This window comes from Myxine glutinosa, chromosome 1, assembly GCF_964187855.1.
Source record: "Myxine glutinosa chromosome 1, kmMyxGlut1.1, whole genome shotgun sequence".
Lineage (NCBI taxonomy): Eukaryota > Metazoa > Chordata > Myxini > Myxiniformes > Myxinidae > Myxine > Myxine glutinosa.
This window is the reverse complement of record NC_136261.1, coordinates 65,374,785-65,400,596: the sequence shown is the minus strand read 5'-3', so window position 1 is coordinate 65,400,596 and position 25,812 is coordinate 65,374,785. Positions and strand designations below refer to the sequence as shown.

Genomic DNA, 25,812 nt, shown 5'->3' with positions numbered 1-25,812 from the left:
GAGAGCACCGGTGGTAAAGCTGTCAGCACCTCTGCCGCCGTGCCGCACATTGCCCCCACAAGGTGTAGTCCACCTACATCCAAATTCCAACCGTTCCCCCTGCACACATGGTCGAATTGCGCCGGGTACACCCTCAGATCACTCTTGCCGTCATACGACGCGAGTGGCACCTTATGGCTGCCCGAAGGCCGGACCCCGTGCGTCGCTCCTTGCGGAGTTAGCGCGGGGCCGAACCATTCTGGCCCCCACAGTACACTATTCCCGGGGGGCTCGCGTGCGTCCCCCGTCCCTCCAAAGACTACCCCTGTCGGTGTCGATGCTTGGGTCGCCTCGTCGCAACCCACTACCCACTCCATTCTCGCACACCCCGGTTCACCAACACCTCTCACACTCCCCATGGTCAGACATCCCTGCGCACACTATCTTTCCACACACTCCGGACCAGTCGCACACCTTACTATTGGCCTCTCACGAACGCCCGGGTCTACACCAACCCCCAAGCTCGCTGAACCTCCCCTCACACCAGATACATTTCCGATCATATCGCCACTCACCTCGGCGCTTCTTCCTCTTCGCTCCTCCTCCGCCACCTGCAAACTCTTTATTTGGTTAGCAAGTACGTCATCACGATGTGAGCACAGACCTTGTACCAATTCCATCACCTCCTCCTTTATTTCATTCTTAGTCTCCTTGCGTCTCTTTTTAATTTCACTCACCCCTTCTTCTACCTCCTCCAACTTTTGTTTCACCTCCTCTATTTCCCGGTGCACCCCCACAATTTCTTCTTCTAAGGCCACCTAAGCCGTCTCTGTATGCTTCCGAACTTCTCGTTCTCTCACCCCCAACCTCTCTCCCACTTCATCCAACCTCTTTGTCAGCCCCTCGTGTACCATCTGACATTCTTTCTTCGTCGCCATAAGTTTTCTTAATTTCCCTTTGTGCTGCTTTCAGCCCCCCTATCACATCTGTGTTCTTACTTACTTGCTCCCCTAACTCCTTTTGTCCCACTGTCAGCTGCTCTACTCCTCGTGTCAACTCCTCTATACCCCCCTGTAACCTAGCCGTACTCTTTCTCACCTCCTTCTCCACACGCTCCTCACCCCGCTTTACCTCGTTGCGTACCCCTCCGACCTCTTCTCTCAGCCCGAGCCTTATATCCTCCCCCATCTCTCCCATTTCCTTCTTAGATGCCGCCCTCATTTGCTCCAATTCGTTCTTTTGGGCGTCCAATTTGCTTTCCAGCCCGTTTTTGACCTCTTCTATCCGATCCTCCATTTGTTTTATTTCCCGGGCGGATTGAGCCCCCATTTCCCTCAATCGGCCCCCCATCTTGTCTTCTAACCCCGTTATCCCATACTTCACTCCTTCCATTTGGTTCTCCTGGGCGGCCATTCTGTTTTCCAATCCCGTCAACCCGTCCTTCATTTCCTTCATCTGGCCACCCACGTCCTCCAATTGAACCCCTAATATGTTCTCTAATCCCTCAAATTTATTTTCTAACCCCCCAATTTGACTTCCCAATTGCCCCCCTATTCTATTTTCCATTCCCTCACTATCGGCCCTCATGTCTCCCATCTCTTTCCTAAATCCCCCAATTTTTCTATCTAATCCCTCAATTTGGCTTCCCAATTCATTTCTCATTCCCTCAATTTGGTTTCCCAACCCCATTTGTATGGCTGCCTGCTGCTGCGCAATGAGGGCCTGCATATCCATCCCTCCCACTTGCGCAGCAGGCGCGGCCCTCATTGCCATGTGCGAGGCGCCGCCATTTTGTGTGCTTGCAACCCCCACTACCGCACCTTCTTTAATTTCCTCCTCCATCTCTCCCACCTCTTCCCTGGGGTCCTGGTTTGATTCTAACCCTTCCTCTACCTCCTCATTTACCCCCACCGGCATCCGATCGCCTTGGTTATCCATGGCACGATTCAAATTTAGATGTTAAATAAAATTTCGGCCGCTCGTAATTTCGACCAAATTTTTGTCCAAAAATATAAAAATTTGGTTAGAGTCCAAATCCCACTCCCCGACACCAGTTGTTACGGATCTCGGACGTCGGCGCTCCCCTTATCAAGGGGGGGGGGTTAATCCCCTTGTCTTTTTATCTGGCCGACCCGAGTCCTTAGAAGTTATAACGTTCCTTCCGGCCGGTTGGTCGAGTCTTAGTCCAATTACCTAAGTACTACCACCGGCTGTAAAGCCAGGAGATAACTGCCGCTCGAACCACGGATATGATGGAAAATGCCGAGCGGATAGCAATCCGCGATCCGAGCCGTTAACAAAGTGACGAAACCCGTTTCTGAGCGGATCCTAATCGTGCCACGTTTACCCAATTAGAGAAAAGACGAATGCGATTGGACAAGAGGAAACCAGAAAATAGGAAGAACAAAGATTGATTTATTAACAATGTAGAGAGAAAGATGAAGAGGAAACGAAAGGAATATACAAGATAGGAAGAGGAAGAAGCAGCACACAGGGCAGTCTTAAAGCAGTCTTATCCTTAATACCCAGGACAACGGGCCCATCTCAGACACTCACACGGGGATTGTAGATGGTAGGGCGGAAGGTCCGGCGATGGGGTCCAGGCTCCGGTCGGCTCCGGTCGGCTCCAGTCCAGGCTCCGGTCCAGTGGGCGACACCCGGCAGGCAGCTCCACATGTAGTTGAACGCGACCGGACAATTATATAGCAGGGGGAAGCTGGTGTCCTGCGTATGTAATATGTGCACACTTGTGCCAAACGCCCTCTCCCTCCCCAATGTCCTCTTTAACAAGCGTGCCCTTCTTCTTCTCAGTCCTTCTCCAAGCCACCCTTCCAACACGTCCTCTTTAACAAACGCCGGCGCATGAGTCTCCTGAAAGGGCTTTATATTCATGCTTTTATAACGCAAGCAACGATCGCTCCGCGAGCCCAAAAGCCACTCCTGCCAGCGATGTCCCTTCAGCCCTGGTTGGCTGGTGAGGGCTTACCGGCTCCGCCTTTGACGGCTGGATGACGTGGCCACACCTTCTTCTTGGCGTTCTGCCCCCCCCCCCTTTTTCCAGGCCTCACTGCGTGGCTTATGGCGGTGTTTGAGCAAGCTCCAGCTCAAGGCAGCGAACGCTGGAGAGCCATAGGGCAGACTGGAGGGCGCGGCGTCGCTTGGAGAGGGAGGTTGCAAACTGAACGGAATGGGGCCTACTTCTTATTTGATTGACACAATGCAGATTCAACTATTGGAAACACGGCCTTATCGAAAACACATACTAATGAAATAACTGGAATTCTAAGGTGGCCTACGTGTTGCTTGTGGACTAACTATGGGGTGCTACCTTTAACCATTTAATAATGTCATATTTACACAACTGTGGGTTCTAAAACCGCAACAATATGTGTGTATATATACATATATATATATATATATATATATATATATATATATATATATATATATATATACATACATATATATATGTACACACATACAGTCACGTGAAAAGGTAAGTACACCCCATGTAAAGTTTTGACTTTTTCAATATATTTCAACATACAGCTATTTGATCTTCATTTCAACAATATTGATAGATAAAGGTGATATAATATAACAAATATCATGAAACATTTACATTTTGTAGTCCATTGTATAATTTAAATAGATATAAATGCAAATTTCGCATGTGGAAAAAGTAAGTACACCCTTGGCTCTAATAGGTGGTATTGCCCCCTTTTGCAGAAACAACCTCAAGTAGGCGTTTCTTATAACTGTCTACCAGTCTCTGACATCGACTGGGAGAATTTTTTTCCCACTCCTCCATGCAGAATTCTTTCAGCTATGGGATGTTTGAGGGGTTTCTTGCATGCACAGCTCATTTCAAATCCCCCCACAACATCTCGATGGGATTTAGATCCGGCTTTGACTTGGCCAGTCCAGAACCCTCCATTTCTTTCTTTTCAGCCATTCCTTGGTGGATTTACTGGTATGTTTAGGGTCATTGTCATCTTGCAAGGTCCACCTTTGGTTGAGCTTCAACTTTAAGACAGATGGCCTCACATTATCCTCAAGCACCCTCTGGTAAAATTAAGAATTCATACTGGATTCTATGATGGTGAGCTGCCCAGGCCCTGATGCAGCAAAGCTGCCCCAAAACATAATATTTCCAACACCATGCTTTACAGTTGGTATTAGGTTCTTGTGGTCAAATGCAAATTGATTTTGTTTTCACCAAACATGTCTTCTGGTACTGTGGCCAAATATCTTTACCTTTGACTCATCTGTCCAGAGCACATTGTTCCAGAAGTGCTGGTCTTTGCCTAGGTGTTCATTGGCAAACTTTAGTCTTGCCCTGATGTTCTTTCTGGACAGGAAAGGTTTCCTCCTGGCACACCTCCCATGTCGATCAAATTTGTGCAGCCTCTTTCTAATGGTAGAATCGTGCACTTTGACATCAACAGTGGCAAGAGCTACCTGTAGGTCCCGTGATGACATTCTGGGGTTCTTCGAGACTTTTTTTTTTAGCATCTTGTGGTCTGATCTCGGTCTGAACTTGCTGGGGCGGCCTGGCCTGAACAAGTTGGCAGTTGTTTGGAATCTTCTCCACTTGTAGATGATCTTCCGGACAGTCGAATGATTGATTTCAAATTGTTTGGAGATCTTTTTAAATCCCTTCCCAGAGTCGTAGGCATCTATAACCATCTTTCTGAAGGCCTCAGAGAGCTCTTTTGATCGAGGCATGGTGACGCCGCACACTTCAACAACAAAGAGCAAACCAAACTAAATGTCTGAGGTTTAAATAAGACGGGTTCCTCCAAGATCCTCTCTAACGATGTTCTAATCATTTGCACCTGAGCTTGTGCACCTGATTCTGATTTTAGGTATTTGAAGTAGTGCTAATTGTAGGGGAGTACTTACTTTTTCCACATGCGAAATTTGCATTTATGTTTATTGAAATTATACAAAGGACTACAAAATGTAAATGTTTCATGATATTTGTTATATTATATCACCTTTATCTATCAATATTGTTGAAATGAAGATCAAATAGCTGTATGTTGAAATATGTTGAAAAAGTCCAAACTTTACATGGGGTGTACTTACTTTTTCACATGACTGTATATATGTGCACACATTGGTCACCTCTCTTACCAAGGCCCTTCTCCCGCGATTGCTCAGTTTTGCCAGGCGGCCAGCTCTAGGAAGAGTCCTGGTTGTTCCAAACTTCTTCCATTAAAGAATTATGGAGGCCACTGTGCTCTTGGGAACCTTCAATGCAGCAGAATTTTTTTGTAGGCTTCCCCAAATCTGTGCCTCGACACAATCCTGTCACTGAGCTCTGCAGGCAGTTCCTTCGACCTCATGACTTGGATTTTGCTCTGATATGCATTGTCAGCTGTGAGACCTTATATAGACAGGTGTGTGCCTTTCCAAATCATGTCCAATCAATTGAATTCACCACAGGTGGACTCCAATGAAGGTCTAGAAACATCTCAAAGATGATCAAGAGAAATGGGAGGCACCTGAGCTAAATTTCAAGTGTCATTGCAAAGGGTATGAATACTTATGTCAATGTGATATTTCAGTTTTTTCTTTTTAATAAATTTGCAAAACTTTCTAAAATCCTGTTTTCTCTTTGTCATTATAGGGTATTAAGCGTAGATTGAAGAGGGAAATAATGAATTTAAACGATTTCAGCACAAGGCTGCAACATAACAAAATGTGAAAAAAGTGAAGGGGTCTGAATACTTTCTGAATGCACTGTATATATATATATATATATATATATGTATATATATATATATATATATATATATATATATATATATATACATATATATATACATATATATACATATATATATACATATATATATACATATATATACATATATATATACATATATATACATATATATATATATATATATATATATATATATATATATATATATATATATATATATATATACATATACAGACTTGGCATTTAATATGGAATATTTTTTTGTCGGGGTGAACTTACTTTTCAAGATGACTTAGAACCAAAAGTTCATTGGAATTATGTTGAAATTATTCTAGATTTTGTTAATGTGACCTCTAAAAGAAACAAAAACCACATTTGACATTTCGAAGCAAATAAATTGTTCCTTGAAAGTGATGTAAACTGATATCGAACTCAATTCATGGACAGTACTGTGTTAAACTTCTGTGCGTTTTCCAGAAGTATCTCTTTATTTTGCACATTAGCCAAAAAAAATTTCAACAAAATCAAAAGCTAAATTATGACTGGGATTACGGACAGTAAAACTACAGTTCAGTACATCGTGTAACCCCCACGAGCATTCAGGAGAGCACGTACACGTCGAGGCATGCTGTTCATGAGATTTTCCAAGGTTTGGACAGCAATCGCTTGCCATGCAGTGACAATAGCCCTGCTGCAATTCACGCACAGAGGTAGGCTGTGGGTCGAAGTTGTCGATTTGACACTTTAATTCTGCCCACAAGTTCTCTATCGGATTAATATCCGGGGACATGGCAGGCCACTCTATATGCTCTACACCACGGTCAACAAGAAAGTGTTGGATCATGCGAGCACGATGAGGCCGTGCATTGTCATCTTGGAAGAAAAAGTTTCCTCGAAAGGCTGCACGAGCAAATGGAAGCAATGTTTCTTCCAGAATGGCCCTGTACTTGAAGTGGTTCAGGTTTCCATTCAGAACAACCAGGTCAGTTTTGCCCCCTGCATGAAAAGCAGCTTAAACGGTCACCCCACCACCTCCAGCTTGGACTCTTGGCACTATACAATCTTCGTTGTGGGCTTCATGCACTTGTCTGCGCACTCGGACGCGGCCATCTTGACGATAGACCAGAAATCTAGACGTGTCACTGAAGGTCACGTGATTCCAGTGTCCTGGCTGCCATCAACGGTGCTCTCTGGCCCACTGCAATCAGCGCTGGCTGTGTTGTCTGGTCAGGCGTGGCTTTCTCAGGGGACGCCTGGCACGATAGCCTGCTTGAACCAGTCGTTGGTTGACTAGCCTTCTGGATACAGGCACATTTGTCAGTTGCTGCCACTCAGCCCTAAGCCAATTAGCTGCCTTGGTACGGCCATTGCAGACTAACCGGTGCAGCTGGCGATCATCTCTCCTTGTGGTTCTGCATGGACGTCCTGGCCTTGGTATTGGAGTGGGGACACCCCTCTGAGCATTTCGTTTCAGGATCTTTGACACCTGACATTGAGTGATGCCGTACTGCCGAGCAATAGCACGCTGTTTCATGCCAGAATTTCGTAAAGCCACCACTCCATGACAAACAGCATTGTCACGTTGACGGACCATCTCCAGAGGAAGCGGCAATAACTTTTGAAGACGTGCAGTAGTTGTTTTCCACGAATGCAGAATGCAACAACCCTTATATACCCGATTGTGAAGCCAATCGTCAAATGTACCTGTCCTTACATTTTGTCACGCCACCTGTGATATAATCCTGTTATTGACTTCTTGCTGCGAAAGACAATCAGTGACATGGTTCTTTCAACAAAGACATCACCGAAGGGTAAAATAAACTCACCAGATTGATATGCTGAGTTCAGAAAGTAAACCCAAGTCAAGAAAAAAAATATATTCCATATTAAATGCCAAGTCTGTACATTAATAATTAATAGGCTACGGTGATTCTGTCTTGCTATTGTCTGTCTTGCTAAATTGAACTATTGTAAGTTTTAAAACAGAATGCATTGTGAATCTTAAAACCAAGGGGCAGACATGAACGCGCTGTTACATTATTTAACCTCAGAATGCGATGTTACGTGTACCTGCGACATATTTGTTAATCTGGCACACCTATATTGGCATACTGGTGTCAGTAGTATTCACTAGTTGCATAAAAATGGATGAGCAACAGCTAAGGGGGCGTAAGAACACTTACTTGGATATTTTCTACAAAAGTAGGGGTTTCAATAAGTGGTAGCTGTACACATGGGATTTATCAAATTAAGTTTTGGAGTTCAAACAAAGTCATTGGTTAACAGATGGGAAAGGATAGTAAATAAATTCTTCGATGCTGAGTAAATTAAGTGAGATATTACAAAGACTTTTAAGAGCTATTATTCTTCCTTATAGAAGTGGGAGAAAAAAATTAGATCCAACATAATGAATCTATAAATGAATGTGATAGGGAGAATATCCTCAATTTGTATTAATTATTTGATTGTGGGTAAAGGAATTAATTTATCATAGTGGATTGTTAACAGCAGCCTGAAATATCCTGAGAGTGTGCATCCATATAATCAGAAATCCCAGATTTGTTTTTAAAACAACATTTTGGTAGAGGTATTATGTGGACGAGTACTTGCTTGGTAGATAACAAAAAGGTACTGCATGTTGGTAGCCACTTTTGCGGCCATTTAGGCCAAACAAATTGGGAGAAAATTGTGGTTACATACGTAATTTACAGATGGCTATTTGTAAAGTGAAAAGGGAATTTATTGAGATGGAAAACATGTTTCGAAGGTTTATTAAAGTATTATAATATGACATTTGGCAAGGAAAACTATTGGATGGGAAAATTAGATCTGGTTATAAAATGAATTTGTTGACCCCTTGACGTTAATTCTTCAAATCATTGTTTCACCAGTATTTTGAGTTCAAATTGGAAATAGTTTGGTGGAGCTTTGGTTAAAACCTTTGGTTGTGGTATTTTGGAACGAATTGACAAACCATTGGAGATTGATGAGAATAGAAACAAATATGGACCCAAAATAGAAAGATTTTATGATGATATGAATAATACCGAGATTAAATGATTGAATCAAGTAATGTTGCAACTGTGTACAGCAGAGTTAAGATGATGGCATAATGAAAATGTTATGAATTGCGTCAGTTTTATCAGATTAGTGAACTCATATCACCATAAGTTACACTGTTAAATGGGAAGAAAAAATAAAGTGAGGAGAACTATGATAATAATACATTATGCATAGTTTGCTGGTTTGCAAAATTTGTTGGGAATTCGATATTCCTGTTTGTGATTTTAATCATATACACTCATTATTAATGCATTTATTTTCTTTGAGTAGTGTTAAAATAACTGCATGAGTTTAATTTTCAAACGATATTGATTTGAAAGCAATTTTAAATACTATTCTTAGTTTAGTAGGAAAATACATACCTGATTGCATATTATTTGTGTGACACATATAAATGAATATAACTTTTTTGAATGTTTTAAGGAAAACAACAAATGGTTGAATGTGAAACTATTATAAGAAATATATGATTAGGTAAAATATGGTGATTTTATGATAAGATGTACCGTATCTGATTCAATGTGTGTGGAAAGCAGATTCAGATATGGCTGAGTAAAAGGATAAGACCAGATCACATCTCATAGGGAGTGCTAATGGAATTGGGAAGAAGTTCGAGAAAGAAAATTTGTGGCTAAAAATGAAGTTAATCTTGGCATACACCCTCCTTCTCAAAGAATGATGAAGACATTCTCCTTTGTAAAATTGGAGATGGATGCTTACCTTCACCAAAGGAATTTTTGTGACCATTTGCCTGGATCACACTGCAACATATGGAAGAAAATGCGATCACTTACTTTTTTTTGAATGCCTCGAACATTCATCACGTCAGCAGTTGCAGGACGACGTCATTTTACCTGCAACTTCTACTGGATGCGGTGACGTGTGTCATTACTTCACCAACTTCCGAGGAGCCAGCATGGAGCTGCAAGCGAACGACTGTGCCTTTTCCTCCATAACAGCTGTGCACGATTCTGCTGGTTGTTCCTTGTATGGGCCATGGACAACTTGAATGCCATGGTCCCAACATCGTTGCAGATGCATCTGGCATCCCTGTTCCACATCTTGCTGGCCAATCAACATCACATCAACACTTGCTCCATACTCATGATGAGTCAGGAGGCAAGTCGACTGCAACTGGACGAAGGCCTTGTTCGGGTCTACTGTGGCTCACAGCAAGAGTGGCAAGGATGCTACATGCAGAGCAGGGTCAGTTTATGACTCCACCCAGCTATCACAACAGTGGAAAATCCTACGCGAAATAGTGTAGGTGCTATGAAGACATCAGAAGAAAATGTTTCATATTTGAATTTCAAACACGAGTGATCAGCCTCTTCTCTTTTTCAAACAAAAAGTCAATATTTGTTTTGAAACAAATCGTATTGCCAAATGTTGCAGATGCTTTATTATTTTGGTGAATTGAAATAGTTGTGGTAAAGGTGAAGGGTTGTATGCTTTTTGCAATTGAATTGCATTATTAATATGGAAAGAGTCAATGAATAAAGAAATGTTTTGTAATCAGATTCTTCCAGAATGACGGTGTATACCTTAAAAAATTGGATTACCAAGTTTGTGGTTTGAATATTTAACAAGTTGATGTTTAGATTAATGGTTAATATAAACAAAAAGAAAAAATGAGGGATTGTGGAAGTATATATATTTTATATATGTTCTCATATATCCTTCTAAGGACAGAAGGTGTTTTTCCTGTGTAACGCTTGTGGAAATGGAATTTGGAAGGGGAGGCGCCATCTGGAAAATGGCTTGCTGTCAACTCTCTGACAAACCCAGGCGCTGGGCGAATTCCTTCTCTCTGAGGACATGAGAGAATGACCTCTCCCATGAACTGGAATGAAGTGTTCTGTGGTTCTCAGCGATAAGCAGCTGTTCCGGGGCTTATTGGGGCTTTTTAAAATAGCAACAGATGCCTTGGGGCGCCTCGATGTCTGGGGCTATAGGCCTTGGGCTGAACTCTGAATACCAATGCTCTGACATGAAAAGGAGCAAGTTCTATTTAATGAGAGGCTCGGAGAGATCGAGAGAACTGGACGGGGAATCATCGGAGGAAGCAGGAGCGCGAGAGAGCAGACTGTCGTGTCATGTGTTTGATTTTAGAGTATAACTATATTTTCGTGGAACTGTTCATTGCAAGAGATTAATAAATCAATATTTAAACTGAGTAACTTTCCATGTGTCTCATTGAGTGTCCAAGAGGTCACTAAACAATGTTCTTTGACAGTCCATTAGATGAAAGTTTTTTTAAATTTAGAATTATTCTCACTTAGAGTTCAACATCAACTCGTTGAGATACAAGATGGTATTCATGGAATACTTAAACTGCGGTCAACTTCGTGCGAGCCAACTCTTCTGTTTTTGAAAGTTTTTTTTTCATTGATCCAATATGGCTGCCAGAACACGGGAGCGATGACATCATAAGTTTACATTCTCCAATATAATTGTTGCGTAGGTCACGCTCAATAAATTTCAAACTGACCAGACAAAGCTTTGTACCTCTCGAATATGACATCACAATTAAGGCACCGATGACGTCATCATTAACGACACTTATTCAAAATGCGGAGTTCTTTACAATGAGCCACGTTTCAATTTTTTGCATGGAGCAGTTTCGGAGATATAGAGGTGTAACGTTTTTCCAAGATAGCGTCCGTACCTGGATAAATTGTGCTTTGGTTGGTCATCCACATGTGATGGATGTAATGGACCACAGCGATGATAATTTCGACCATGGATTTTGAAACAGTATGGTCCATTTCCTGGAAGAGATGAGATCTGAGCACCCATTGATGCAAAAGCTAAAGCGGAATTGTAACTTCGGATGTTGTTTCAGAAGTTGCGACATTTCCCATCATCACCTGAAGAAAGTTGTTGTAGTCGAGCAGGTATGGTAAATAGTAGAGGTAATTGAACTTACCCCTTGGAGCAACACAGTATAAATCCATCCTCATTTCCATCCATGTTTTGCATAACAGTGCACTCATGGTGAGGTATCAGGACCCCAATTATGCTATTTTTTTTTGTATACGCAGTCAAGGCTGGTGTAAGAGCTAACATGTAGAACATATTGTTACGGTTTTTACAACCTCCACTTTGTAAATTTAGTAGTAAATTTCCTTATAAATAACCCCTGTGTACATTCCCCTTAATTGGCTGTTAATTGAAATGAGTGCACCTTAGTTAGTCCACATTGCAACACGTAGCAAATCATCGGCCCTTCTAACAGTTATTTCATTATTATGTGTGTCAGGTAAGGATGTGTTTCCAGTAGTTGACCTTGCGTTGCATCAATCAAATCAGATAGATCCCCTGCAATATCCCCATGACCTCCTAAAAGTGCCAGTAAGGCAGCGTTCGCTGCCCTTTGGCTGGGGCTCATTCGATTGCCCCAAGACTCCATTACGCACATGGTCAAGCCGGAGAAGAAGGGCGTGGCCCCCACCTCGTCATCGTAGGCGGAGCCAGGAAGAGCCCGTGCCAACCAATCGGCACTGCGGTGAGCGACCCGGTAGGCGTGCCCTCGTAACCCGCGGCTTGATCTCGGGGAGGGCCATAAAAGGGTGAGTGAGGGACTGCTTATGCAGATGCATGAGGGAGCACAAACTGAGTCGAGTTCTGTGGAGAGAGAGTGCCAAGCTGAGGAGAAAGGTTGGAGACGAAGCTGGCTTTCAAAGGCTGAGTTAAGAAGGTTCAGGCTGAGAGACTTTGAAATTCCAAGGCAAGGTCGTGAGCGGGAGCTGGGCTGACCAAAGGAATTACCAGCTGTGCTGAAGCTGTGTCGATTGAAGGTGTCGTGTGTCGACTCACGTACCACGCTGACCCCACGCTGTGACGACGCAGCCGCGGAGCTGTTTCCCGCGTCCCGCTGAGTCCTGAGGCCCCGAGCCGTTCCTCCTGCCTGGACCCACCCTTGCTGCCATCCTATGCCATCGATCCCTGTCATCCATCTTCCCCTTTCGTGTACGTGAGTTTGTTCTGTCTGTATTGTCCCTGGGAGTAAGTAAGCCTGTATAAGCTAAGAATCGCACTGTGTCTTCTGTTCTTTTTCTGTAAATAACTTCGTTCTTCTTCTTTCTTTGGTTCGTTGTAAATAATAAAAAATCTCTGTTCCTCCTTATTCTTGGGTTTTCATTCTCATCTGATCGCTTTCGTGATTTCTGTCAATTGAGTTCCTGTGGCGCGATTTCGGCCAACGCTTTAGAATTGGGTTTAGTCCCTTGTTAAATGGCTCGGATTCCGCAGCGCGCTTCGCTTGGCGTAATCCATAATTACACTGCGGTCCGGGCGGAGTATTTCCTTGCGTACCGGAAGGCGCTGGTACTTAGGTCATAGGACGGATAGGCCTAATACCCTATTCAGTGCTGACCGGGCGTGACGTCATACCCGCAGGGGGAATCGGCCAGTGTAAAAGACAAGGGGATTGACCCCCCCTTGGTAGCGGGCGCGCCGACCCCAGATCCGTAACAATATAATAAAGGGAGGGAGAGGGAAGCACAACAGCAGCAGAGAACAGGGACATTGGGAGATCTGTGGAAGAGAGAGGGCTGGGGTGGGGTACACGCACGGTATAAACAAGATGGACACTACAAGGACTTTCAGGAGAGTATGGGAGTTTTTTTTCCAGAAGTGGGGAAAAGGGGAATGAAAGAATGAAGGTGAGCACAGAAACTTGATGTTTGCAGTTTCACCAGAAGAGGGTTGCTGACAGATCTTGTGCGTCCTGAAGGAATACTTGGGGGACAGAGCACAGACAGAGCAGGGAATGCAGGGCCAGAGAGGAATTGGTAGAAGACAGAAAGACCACCAACCTGCCTGCAGTGAGAGAGTGAAAGGCTCTCAGAATCAGTTTTATCGCGGGAGATTCAGTCACAGTTAGTGAGGCATCATTAGCCAGTATATGAGCCGGGAGGCTTCAAAGTCACGAAAGGGAGGAAAAAGCGATATGTTGCCCTGACGAGCCCCAACAAGGACAAAATCAGGTCAGCAGCTTCGCTTTTCATCTGCTTAGTGCCACCCTCGACTTTGCTTTCTTGAACTGCTAGATGCCCCTCTGGGCTTGCAGTCGTGTTGTCATCATGATGACATTATAGTGCGGTGCTATGCGGATGACTTGTTTTGCCAATAAAGGAAGCAACAACGATGTAACCACAAGTGTCTTTATTCCACGGATCAAACTATAGCACTGCCGTGCTCGGGGCTGTGAGCCCGTGTATATCCCGAGGGGTAGGCGTGACTGACACCCTCCCGGTGCGCGGAATGATGTCATCGCGCCAGGGAGCCATCGTGTCCGCCACACGCCCCCCCCCCCCCCCAGAATTCCCGCGCACCTGAAGGGTCAGTTTGCGGGGCAAACGGATGACCCGGCCGAAGCGCCCTCTGGCGGCTGGCGGCGTCTGGGATGCCGGGATGCCACCGGCTGCCCCTGGGATAAGTGCGGGGCCGGGGGGCGGCGTGCCGGCGGTGTTGGGCAGTGCCGGGGGTCCACCCGCCGGGGGGCGGCCCCGACACGGGGGCTGAGCCACTGGCGGAGGGTGGTCCACGTCGAGGTGGGCCAGTTTGAGGCGGTCCATGGACACACGGTCAGGAGTACCGCCGATGTCCAGGGTGAAGTGCTTCGCCCCGGTCTCCAGCACGCGGAAGGGCCCGTCGTACGGGGGCCGCAGCGGTGTACGGTGGGCGTCTTGTCGGAAGAACACGTACTCCGCCGTGCAAAGCTCCGGGGCGACGTGCGTTGGTGGGCGCCCGTGGTGCGCCGTCGGCACCGGGGCGAACCTCTGGGCGGTCTCCTGCAGCGCTGAGCGCTGCTGCGCCGCGGACCATGGTGCCGTGGAGTCGGGGAGGAACTCGCCCGGCACCCACAGCGGTTGTCCGAAGACCACCTCCACCGCGGATGTGCGCAGGTCATCCTTGGGCGCCGTCCGGAGGCCCAGCAGGACCCAGGGGAGCCTGTCGACCCAGCCGCTGTCACGGATGGTGGCCCGGAGCGCGGCCTTTAAGGAGCGGTGGAAACCGTGATGTTCCACACTGAAATGTGATGTTCCACACCGTGCTCTACGGCCACCGCCGAGAAGGTGGGCCACGTGAGGGCCAGGAAACTGGCGAGAAGGCAGGTGAACTCGTCCGCTGCCGGGAGCGTACAAACCAACCTCGCCGGGACCGAACAGCTCAGCAAGCCGCTTGGCGAGCCGCTCGGTGAGCCGCTCAGTGAGCCGCTCAACAAGCTGCTCAGCGCGCAAGCAAGCGAGCTGAACGTTTCAGCCTGGACGAGGCGTCTGTTCTTTACGTCTATCAACAACCCGTTTGCACAGAGGAAGTCCGCACCGAGCAATGCCATGGGCACTCCGGCGGTTACGAACGACCACTTGAAGCATTGCCCTCCGAACCGCAGGGAGAGGCAGCGCTTCCCGAATGTGCGTTTGTGTGTTCCGTTGGCTGCAAGCAACGCGGGGCCCCGGCCCGCGGTTCGCTTGTCGGACGTAGAGGCAGGGATAACGCTCACCTGTGCACCCATGTCGCATAGGAAATGGCGCCCGGACAAGGTGTCCATTATAAAAAGAAGGCTGCCGGAATGGCCGACGCTCAGGGCCGCTACCGAGCGCCGGCTTGGCAGTTTCCCGACTTGCCGAACGAGCACGGCGGGTGACAACTCCTCGCCTTGTGGCCAAACATGGCGTGGAAATAGCACCAGGTTTGCGGCGAAGGCGGAGGCCGCGGTTTTTGCGGTGGTGGTGGGCGGGGCATGGCGGCGGCCACGTGGTGTGCATCAGCCTCGAGATCCACGAGGTGTGGTGCATCAGCATCAGCGTCAGCCCCGGGATCCGCGACGGCCGCACCGAAGCTCGCCCGCGTGTCACACGCCGCGAAAAACTTGTCGGCCTCGACGGCCAGCGCGCGGGGCTCCTTTATCGTGGAACCGGCCAACGCGAGGCGTACCTGTGCCGGCAGCCGGCGTAAAAAGAGTGCCCGGAATTTTAAAAAATCCGGTGCTTTGTCCCCCAGTAGCGACAGCATGTGATCCATTCGGACCGATGGTCACGTGTCGCCGAGGTCGGGGAGGTCCAGGAGACGGTCGGCCCGTTCGTCATCTATGAGGCCGAACGTGGCGATGAGGCGATGCTTGAGCGCCTCATACCTGTGGTCGGCCAGTGGGTTCCGCAGGACGGACACGACTCGGGCGGCTGTGCCGGGCCCGAGGGCGGCGATGACGTGGAAATAGCGCGTCTCGTCCGCCGTTATGCCACAAAGCTGAAACTGGGCTTCGGCCTGCATGAACCATATCTCCGCCTGAGCTTCCCAAAACTCGGGGAGTTTCACCGCTACCGCGTTGCTGCTCGTCATGGCGCGTTCTGTAGTTCAGCGTCGGCTGAACTAGTCGAGGTCACCAATGTAGTGTGGTGCTATGCGCACGACTTGTTTTGCCAATAAAGGAAGCAACAACGATGTAACCACAAGTGTCTTTATTCCACGGATCAAACTATAGCACTGCCGTGCTCGGGGCTGTGAGCCCCGTGTATATCTCGAGGGGTAGGCGTGGCCGACACCCTCCTGGTGCGCGGAATGATGTCATCCCGCCAGCGAGCCATCGTGTCCGCCACAACATCACAGTTTCTCTTGCATGAAAAGCAAAGGTTTTGATGTCAAGGTGAAGATTCCGTAAACGGAATAGCAAAGATTCCTCCAACTGTTTTGATGTGAATTCTGACCAAATTGCAAAGAAAAACGAATCTTATAAATGCCGGATGATAGCAATGCAGAGAAAATATGGACAAGAGAGTTAGGCCAACCAAATGATGGGACATGTAACGGTTGTGAACCAATTTCAGACAACAAAGGAAAATGTTCAGACGAATGTCACCGAATTTAAATCAATTGCGTGGGAATTGTTTTAACTGAATACATGCAAACAACAAACGTAAATTAACCTTGAAAAATAAACTGCAACTTGGGTTGATATTTCCAATGGTTGTCACGTTTGTTTTGTAAGATGGTCAAAGAGCTTACCTTTAATAGGAAAACCATTCCATCTCGTTATGAGGTCACTGGAACAGCCACGTCATGATTTTCCCAAAGAATCTACCATATAAATCACAATGTGTGTTTGTGTATTTGTGTGATGTCTGTCCCCCTTCATAAGGGTAGGTTTTAAAGGCTTTGAGTAGTGCTTTAGGCGGGATTTGAGTGGCGTTTTAATGGGCAATCTTTGAACAGGACGATGTGTCCACCAGCTAAAACACCTAAAAGACTCTGAGGCCCCAAAATACCCCATGGATCCAAAACACCCAAACGACCCCAAGGATCCAAAAGACCCTGAGGACCCAGAAGACCCCAAGGATCCAGAAGACTCAAAAGACCTTGAAGACCGTTAAAGACCCAAATGACCATGAAAACCCAAAAGACCACAAAAGTCCAAAAGACCCCAAGGACTCTGAAGACGAAAAGAACCACGAAGACCCAAAATACCCCCCCAAAGATCCCAAATACCCCAAAGACTCTTAAATACCCTGAAGATTGGGAAGAACCAAAATATCACAAAGACCATTAAAAGACCCCAAAGACCATAAAAACTCCAAAGATTGAAAAGACCCAGAAGACCAAAAAAGAACCCAAAGAACCCGAAGACCCAAAATACACTAACGACCCAAAAGACCCAAAAGACCCCGAGAAACCAAAAGATCCAGAGGACGCAAAAAATTCCCAAGGATGCAAAAGATCCTGAGCACCCAAAAGACCCCGACGACTCCGAAGACCCAAAAGAAGAGTAATTATGTCTCTTCTATTGGAATGTAGACGATGGCTTGCAAACTGAGCCTCAAGGTTTGTGTCCAGAAGCGTTTTTGTTTTTTTATAACAATAAATACAAGGTGCGGGGTGGTGAAATTTGCTGCATGTTATGTACAACGCGCCGTGCAGAGTAAACTGAGTGTGTCAATTTATGTCTGTAGGATGTCTAATAAATAAAGAAGATACAAGCACACCTGGCACTAGGCCCAGGCTTCAGACTTCGGCATGCTCACGGGGCTGTACTGTCAAAAACTGTTCCAACACGTCATTTTTGGCGGACTTTTTACCAGTCAATCAATATTTTCATAAGCATATTTTCACAGAACAGGAACAACTGACAAAACACAATGTCAAATATACAATAAAATGGAATTTATTTCCACATGTGGATACATGAAGGAAAAACTTTGTAAAACTCATCCAATCCAATAGACCAAGCATGAAATAAACAAAAATATATACCGGAAGTTTACAATCACAATTTTGCATCTTTATGATAAAAGGAAGCTGTCTGTCTGTCTGTCGTGCTATAACTTGAGAAAAGATTAACGAATTTCAATTAAACCAATGACGGTGGATTCAGGGAACTCCCAGGAAGGTTTGTGATGCAAAAGTGCTCCTGCTCAAATATTGTGAACTTGCAGTTTTCATCACATGAAAAACAAAAACCACTGAATCAAATAGAACAACTCTCTACACATTGCCAATCTTTGATTTTTCCTCATCTTTGTACCAATTTCATCTCCCCTTCCCACCAACTGTCCTCTCACAATATTCAAAGGAAATTTCCTTGTACTTCAAAATAACCGGAGAGTTCATAGAACACGATATCCCACCCAGTGTTCAGGTATATGCAGTACTTCAATTTTAAAAGAACAATTTTAACGATCGTTTAAAAATCCAGATGTTTCATGCTATTGAAGTAGACCAGAAGCAGTTTCGAACACCACCATTATACACCGCCCCAATTGCACCATTGTTGAAATTGAAGCACTGCAAAACTGGCAGTTCTTGGAAGTATTATGACAGATGATTTGTATTCTACTGTCGTGAAGTATATAATTCAATTCAAATAAAATAAAGATTGTAAAAGTCATATAAATAAATTAATTTCGGGTGTTACCGCCATTTTCCGCAGGATCTATGACATCACCCTATCTAACACATGACATGAGTTCCACATGCCTGCTGTTTTTGGCCTTTATACAATCTTTAAAAACAGTAAGTTTCTTGTTTGGAATGATTTTCTATTTTGTTTGACTACCAGGCAGGGAGAGTAAAAATATTATCACTCCGGGACGAATTCAGAGCCAAGGTATGGTGAAACAAAGACTTGTCTTACTATTCAAGTTTCGATTCGCATTCAAAATACAATATTCGATTTAAATATGTTATTCCCCAATCATAAACTGATAAGATGGACATAAACCAATTGCTTTCGCTTCGCGTGTGCAGGGTAACAGTCAGAAACCAGAGAAGCTTGCAGATGCATTTGGCAAAATGCAAAGCTACTATACAGTGGAGCGACAAACTATAACACATCGTGATTGAGATGTTGTGAATGAGGCAGATCAAGCAGATGGAAGGCGGCGGCGGTTAATTTTAAATCAACGAAATAACCTCCACTTCTATGATTCAAAGCAAAACAAGCTGGATGAAGGACTTCATTCCTAGTATACAAGGGAGATTGAATGAACCTTCTCATCCAAATTATAACATGAAATGATGAAACAACCTAATAAAATAGTTACATAATGATATTAGGGAATCACCCCCACACTCATGTTGTATTCGAGGGTATACAAGTTGAACGAGTGATAAGTACAAAGGCGGTGTTGGGAAATGGATCGTGAATAGTCGCGATGTTCAGAGAGTGAAATGCTTTTTTTTTAAAGGTTTAAAATGGCAAATTATCTTTATTTAATGCACAATCTTGTTACAGGAGTGAACTACTTTTCTCATATAAATGTGCCACCTCTTTCGCTCCAAGCTAAGCTACTTTCTTTTCACTTTGAAGTTATATGGAGTTATATCAACTGTCCTCACAGCAGAAGTAGATGAATTCAACTGTTTCGACACAACTCCGTCTTTCATTCCAGGAACCGAATGTGTTACTCATTAATGGGCCAATAAAAATGGCGACACTGCCTGTGGAGACCGGATTAATGATGACTGACCAATACATTAACATTTGGCATTTAAGATTAGGGGAGAAACAGTAGTTAAAAACAATTGGACAAGCTGATGTTGGATACATGAAATAACATTGCTGTCGTATGGCTGAAGGTGCTAATGAAGACCTGATAAATCAAACTCCTCGACGAAGAAACTGGATAAATTTTGCTACATGTGCAAGCGATCAAAAATTTGAGGAAGTGTCAATCCTTTCCAGAGAAGGGTTGTGTGTTTCTTTGTCTATTAATATGCCAACCGAAGTGGAAGTTACCTCCAAACATCTAAAATGTCTATAACCACCTTTGGGACATAATATTAATATGTGAGTTAAGCTGGGCACAAGTGTTGCCAGGTCTGTCTCTGTGATGCCAGGCAATGCCTCAGGGTTGACTCCTATTACCATCAAGGCAAATTTGGATGGGCACCAAAATGATACCTATAACAAGGAAACATCCAATAATCCCACTTTTTTTTCTTTATTCTGGAAGCACATCCCTATGGGTTTGCATCATTGCTTGGGAGTGCGGCTCCGCTGTCGATGCATGGCCACTGTTGGTTTGGTCAAACTGAATTTGCTTTTTTTTGTATAATAAGTCGAGGCTCGTGTAAGAGCTAACACGTAGGACATATAATAAAGGGAGTGGGAAACAAGAGGGGGAGATAAAGGGAAGTACAACACCAGCTGAGAACATGGACATCAGGAGATCTGTGGAGGAAGAGAGGGTTGGGGTGGGGTACATGGGATAAAACAAATGGGCACTACGAGGAATTTCAGGAAAGAAAACGGAACTTGAAAAAGGTGGATTTGGGGTGTATTAATGGGAGTTGAAAAGATCAGGGTTTTGGAAAGGGGAAGATAAGAGATGGTGGTGAACAGCTGTTTTAAAGACCTGGAGGGAGGAGTGGGATTGAAGGGAATGGGGGAGTTTGTTCCAGAGGCAGGAAAAAAGGGGAATGAAAGAGTGAAGGTGAGCAGAGATTCTCGATTTTGGCAGTTTAACCATAAGAGGGTTGTTGGCAGATATTGTGTCCTGCAGGAATATTTGGGGGACAGAGCACAGAGAGAGCAGGGGGAACTAGGCCGGAGAGGAGTTGGTAGAAAACAGAAAGACCACAACCTGCCTGTGGTGAGAGAGTGAAAGGCCCTCAGAATCAGCTTCATCGCGGGAGATGCCAATGATTGTAAAAACTTTGGTTTCTACAGCGTGAAGCCGGGCTGGGTGTGAGGCAGGAGCACCAGCCCAGAGGGGAGAGCAGTACTCCATCAAGCTGCGGATGAAAGCTTTGTATGTGTTGAGGAGCTGAGAATTGCCAAGAAAGGACTTCGCACGATGGAGGATGCCCAGTCGGCGACTGGCTTTGGAGGCCAGCTTGGAAATGTGGATTTCCCAGGAAAGATCATTTCAGATAGTGAGATCCAAAAGCTTGAGTGACATAACTTCTTCGAGAGCATTGTTGAGAAAGTAGATGGGAGGCTTGTCCAGGCGGTCTTTTCGGACAGATATCGTGAGAGTGTGTGATTTGTCAGGATTGAAAGACATGTTCCACTTGTTTGCCCGGTTTGTGATTTTATCCAGGTCTGCATGGAGTGATGGGGCTGCTGCCTGCCGATCTGAGGGTTGAGATATGCAGCGGCAGAGTGGGGTCATCAGCAAAAAGATAGGATTTTCCAGTGAGTGAGAGAGATCATAAAGAGCAGAACAAGCACAGGGCCCAGAACACTGCCTTGAGGAACTCCAGCCTGGACAGGAAGGGGAGATGAGAGGATTCCATTTAGCGCCTTACGTTAACAACAACAGGAGAGGAAGTCTGCGAGCCATGTGTGGAGATTCCCATGGATACCATTTTAAAAACGTATCAAAGACTACACTTATCTCTTTACACAATAACATCTGACTTAAGAAAAGGGCCTCTGCAAAGATCATCATGGTGTTCAGCCAATGGAATGTTCATACATTTTCAGCCAATAAATGAGATTCATTATTTAATTCTTGAAATTATTAAACAATAAGTACAAGTAACAAAATGCGTTGTTCGTATCTTGCTTCAGCAACTTCTTTCTAACGTTTTTTCAGTGTAGCATACTCAGTTGTGTGATCGGAATCTTCCACCGCCTCTGCTGTTATAATACTCTTGATGTGCACCGTGAAGTATTGCACTTCTTCTTCTTCTTCATTCTCCTGAAAATCCGAACAAGCAGTTTTTTATTTACTATTTTTTCCCATCAGATAAAATATTAAAGAAAAGAAAAATACTTACTGGGATATTTCCCCCATTCAGAGTTTCATTTGTTTTTATTTCATTCTGTCTTGCATCTGGCGGAAAGAAAAAAACGTTTTGAGCATGTAAAATTAAGATACAAGGGGAAATAAAGTGATGGCAGGAAGAACTAGAATGGCAATCGGGAGAGCACATACTTCCGTCAGGCTGAAGAGTTTATGTTTTGTATCCTACTTATAGGCCGGATCTGGATCCGGACCTGAACCAAGATCTAATTGCTTTTTCTTGTCCCCTAACCACCTCATCCATCTTTCATAATCCATCCACAACTTTTTCAAATATCATGCTATGTATCGTTTTTGACTCCATCACTCATGGTGAAGAATCACTGAAATATATATATATATAATTCTCGTATGGGTACAAAATCACCAAAAATGACCGCATCCCTATTCGGATCTTCACCAAAATCACAATGATTCGTCCTTGTCACACACCCAACTTGTCCACCAAGTTTCGTCCAAATTCTTCCATAACTGTTTGAGATATTGCTCCATATATCGGTTTTAGCCCAATCACTCGCTGGTGAAGATTAACTTTAAAAAAATTATCTGATGCGGATGCGGATTCGAAACTTCACCAAAATTGAATCAATTCTTCCTTGTCACCAACGCATCCTGTCCATCAAGTTTCGTCCGAATCTGTCCTCCATTTTTTTTAAATATCCTGTTCACAGCAAAACAGACAGTGGGAAAAAGACAACATCCGCCCACCTCCGGTGGCGGAGGGTAACCAGACCGGTGTAGCAGGATTCTCTCACTCCCCTAAAATCTCACTACAGGTGTAGCAGGATTCTCTCACTCCCCTAAAATCTCACTCTAGAGTGATTCTGTCCGAGGATAAAACACTCTAGAGTGAACTATTCCTAGGACTGGCACACTCTAGAGTGTAATTATCCTAGGACAGAATCACTCCCCCTGTCAGGATCAACACACTCCCTCCAGGATCAAAGCACTCCCCTTTAGGATAAAGTCAATCCCCCAGAAAGAATGGAAAGATATATTTAGTTACTTTGGAAATATAACTCACAGGATGTTAGATATCGTTGCAATGATCAACAGAGCTTTTACTATGTATTTTAGTGTATACCGTGTGAGCATGTGCATCATATTGTCGGATCTTAATGTTAAATTGTTGAATACATGTACTATATTTGAGCCCATCATTATTTCAATACAACAAAAGAAGACACGAGTCCCGTTTTCCCCGTATATTTAATCAATACTCCCGTTCATTTATATTCACATGAGAGTTATTATGCTTTTTTTTTTGTTTTTTTATATCATGCAGTGTACTTCATTTCATATCTATATGTATAGGGTTAGGGTTAGGGGTAGTAAAGTTATAGCAAAGTAAAGTTATAGAACGTAACTTAAAATGACATATTATATGTTGAAATGAAAATATTCTTTTCGTATAAAACATCGTAAATGTATCGTAATGATTACTGCGAATGCTCTAATATCAAAATATATAGTTATTTGAATGTTAAATTTATACTTTTCTTTATTTGATTTACCCAGTTTAATACAGGGATGCGAAAAACATTGTATTTTTATTTTTAGGGAGAGACGTTTACAAAGGACATCATTCTGCCCTGTTTATAAATTCATTTATCATTTTATGTTCATATTCATTAACTTTGTCATGGTTGTATGTCATTACCATGCAATAAATATTGTTTAAATCACAAAATATATAGGGGGAGTGTTATAATCCTGGGGTCATTTGATCCTGCAAGGGGGAGTGTTAAAATCCTAGGGGGAGTGATTTTATCCTGGGGAGTGATTTTATCCTCCTACACCGGCACTCGGAGCGTATACCTCTGTCAGGCTGAACAATTTCATACTTTGTATCTCACTGGTAGGCCAGATACCTCACTGATTCATTCAGTGGCGATGGTTAGTGGCAAGAACTTGATCACATGTGCTGTAGCTTCGGCGAAAGACTGCTTGAGTCTGCACGATATGAATGGTCACATCAAAATTAATAATAGGCTGTCGGCTCCTTTCGCAATTGAGAAGGGCGTGAAGCAGGGCTGTGTGTTTGCACCAACCTTGTTCACAGCGTTTCTTGCTGCTGTTTTTGAACACTTCCTTGTGAAGGATGGGCCGAGTGGTATTTTTTATTAGTGTTTGAATTGATGGTGGATTTCTACCCCGCATACGCAAAGCGAAAAGCGGCATTAAGCAATTGGTTCACGTCCATCCGTCCGTCTGTCTGTTTGTCTTATCAGTTTATGAACGAGGAACAACTTATTAAAATTGAATGTTATATTTTGAACATGAATCGGAAGACAAGTCTGCTTTTGGCTCTGAATTCGTCCCAATCGCACAAGCGCAGAGAGTGAGATTTTGTCCTCTGTTTGCCAATCTGATATTCAAACAAAATTGAAAATCATTCCAAACAGGAAACTTACTGTTAGTTACTAATAACCAGGAATATGACATATACAATCTTTATTTTATTAAAATTGAATTACATACTTGAAGACTGAAGTACTTGAAGACTGCAGAACACAAATCACCTGTCATAATACTTCCAAGAACCTCCAGTTTTGAAGTACAATCGATCCTCATCATTCGCGGACCCCGCGCGTATTTGCGGTTCATCACATGTGACCTGCTTCTACATTTGTGCTTCACGTATTCACATTATTAAAAACAAAAAACACTTTTTATAAATACTTCAGGACTGGTCTACTATATACACCGCCGCTGATATTCATTCAGTTTTGTGACTTCTTCTCCAGAAACCTGCTCTCTTTTATGCACAGATTCATCGCATCTATTCAATTAACCGAACCATGCATCCTCCTACTCTTGTTGGTACTCTGAATTCTGTGGAGAGGCAATTGCTTCAAAACGACTTGCATTCTCCTGGAAGGCAAATCCAACCGAAGACAACCTCAGATCATTCCACAAAGCTTGAAATAAGTAAAGAGTGTGTCCACTCTCTGGAGAGCCAGAAAACAACATCTATCCAACCATAAGATTAGCAGGTCATTGACAAAAGTGTTGGGGGCTCGCACAGATCTCTGTGATTGGTCATTTTTCTGATTTCCCCATGAGCTCAATTTGCTGTCAAATACGACTTGAAACTTTCTGTTTCAGAAGGTTGGGTGCATATCCTGTGTATCCCAGTGTCGAAGGACTTCTTTTTATCCCAGTGTTTTCATTTTCAGTGGCGATGGTTTGGCTTTCGATCACATGTGCCGTCGCTTCGGCGAAAGATTGCTTGAGTGTCACTCAAAACATATTCCACTGTAGGAATTCTTCACAGAAGGATTAATCGCTTAAGCCGTTGATAACTACAGCTTTGCAGAGTTATTGGTCGGTAATTGCAAACGTGAGAATGATATCTCCCTGGTTTTAGGGTTGCAATCACTTTGGCTTTCGGTCATACATTTGCAATCCCATAATCCAAGATAATATGAGACAAACTTGGCAAGCTATTTTCTACACTTAGGGCAAAGAGTTTTTCAGAAAATCTGGGACATGTAATATCAACACCACTGCCTTTTCCTGAATTCATACAATGCAAGCATTTTATATCTCTTCCGTTGTAATTGAAGGATTGATTAATAAGTAATTGCTGTAGTTTTAGTTCCTGACATTTACTTGTCCCTTTTCTTCCAAAAAATATTTTGAAAGTCACAAATGCGCACATGGAAGCTGTGATAATTGCAGATTTACTGAGAACTCGAAATATGGTAACCTTCCCATGCCAATCTGTTTTCTGTATCGCACTGATGTTCTTGGAGGAGGATAAGTGAAGGAAATGGTCTT

General features: G+C 44.1%; 1 protein-coding gene across 1 annotated transcript in view; it reads right to left on the bottom strand.

The window, feature by feature from the left end:
* Positions 1-17,919: 17,919 nt before the first annotated feature.
* Positions 17,920-25,812, bottom strand: part of LOC137424730 (uncharacterized) — a 72,352-nt gene continuing 64,459 nt past the window's right edge. Inside the window, exons 7-8 of the mRNA XM_078772594.1 lie at positions 22,004-22,059; positions 17,920-21,924 (exon numbers count right to left, since the gene is read on the bottom strand). Of these exons, the coding sequence (XP_078628720.1) occupies positions 21,805-21,924; positions 22,004-22,059 (176 nt within the window). The 3' untranslated portion in view covers positions 17,920-21,804. The remainder of the gene's footprint in view (positions 21,925-22,003; positions 22,060-25,812) is intronic.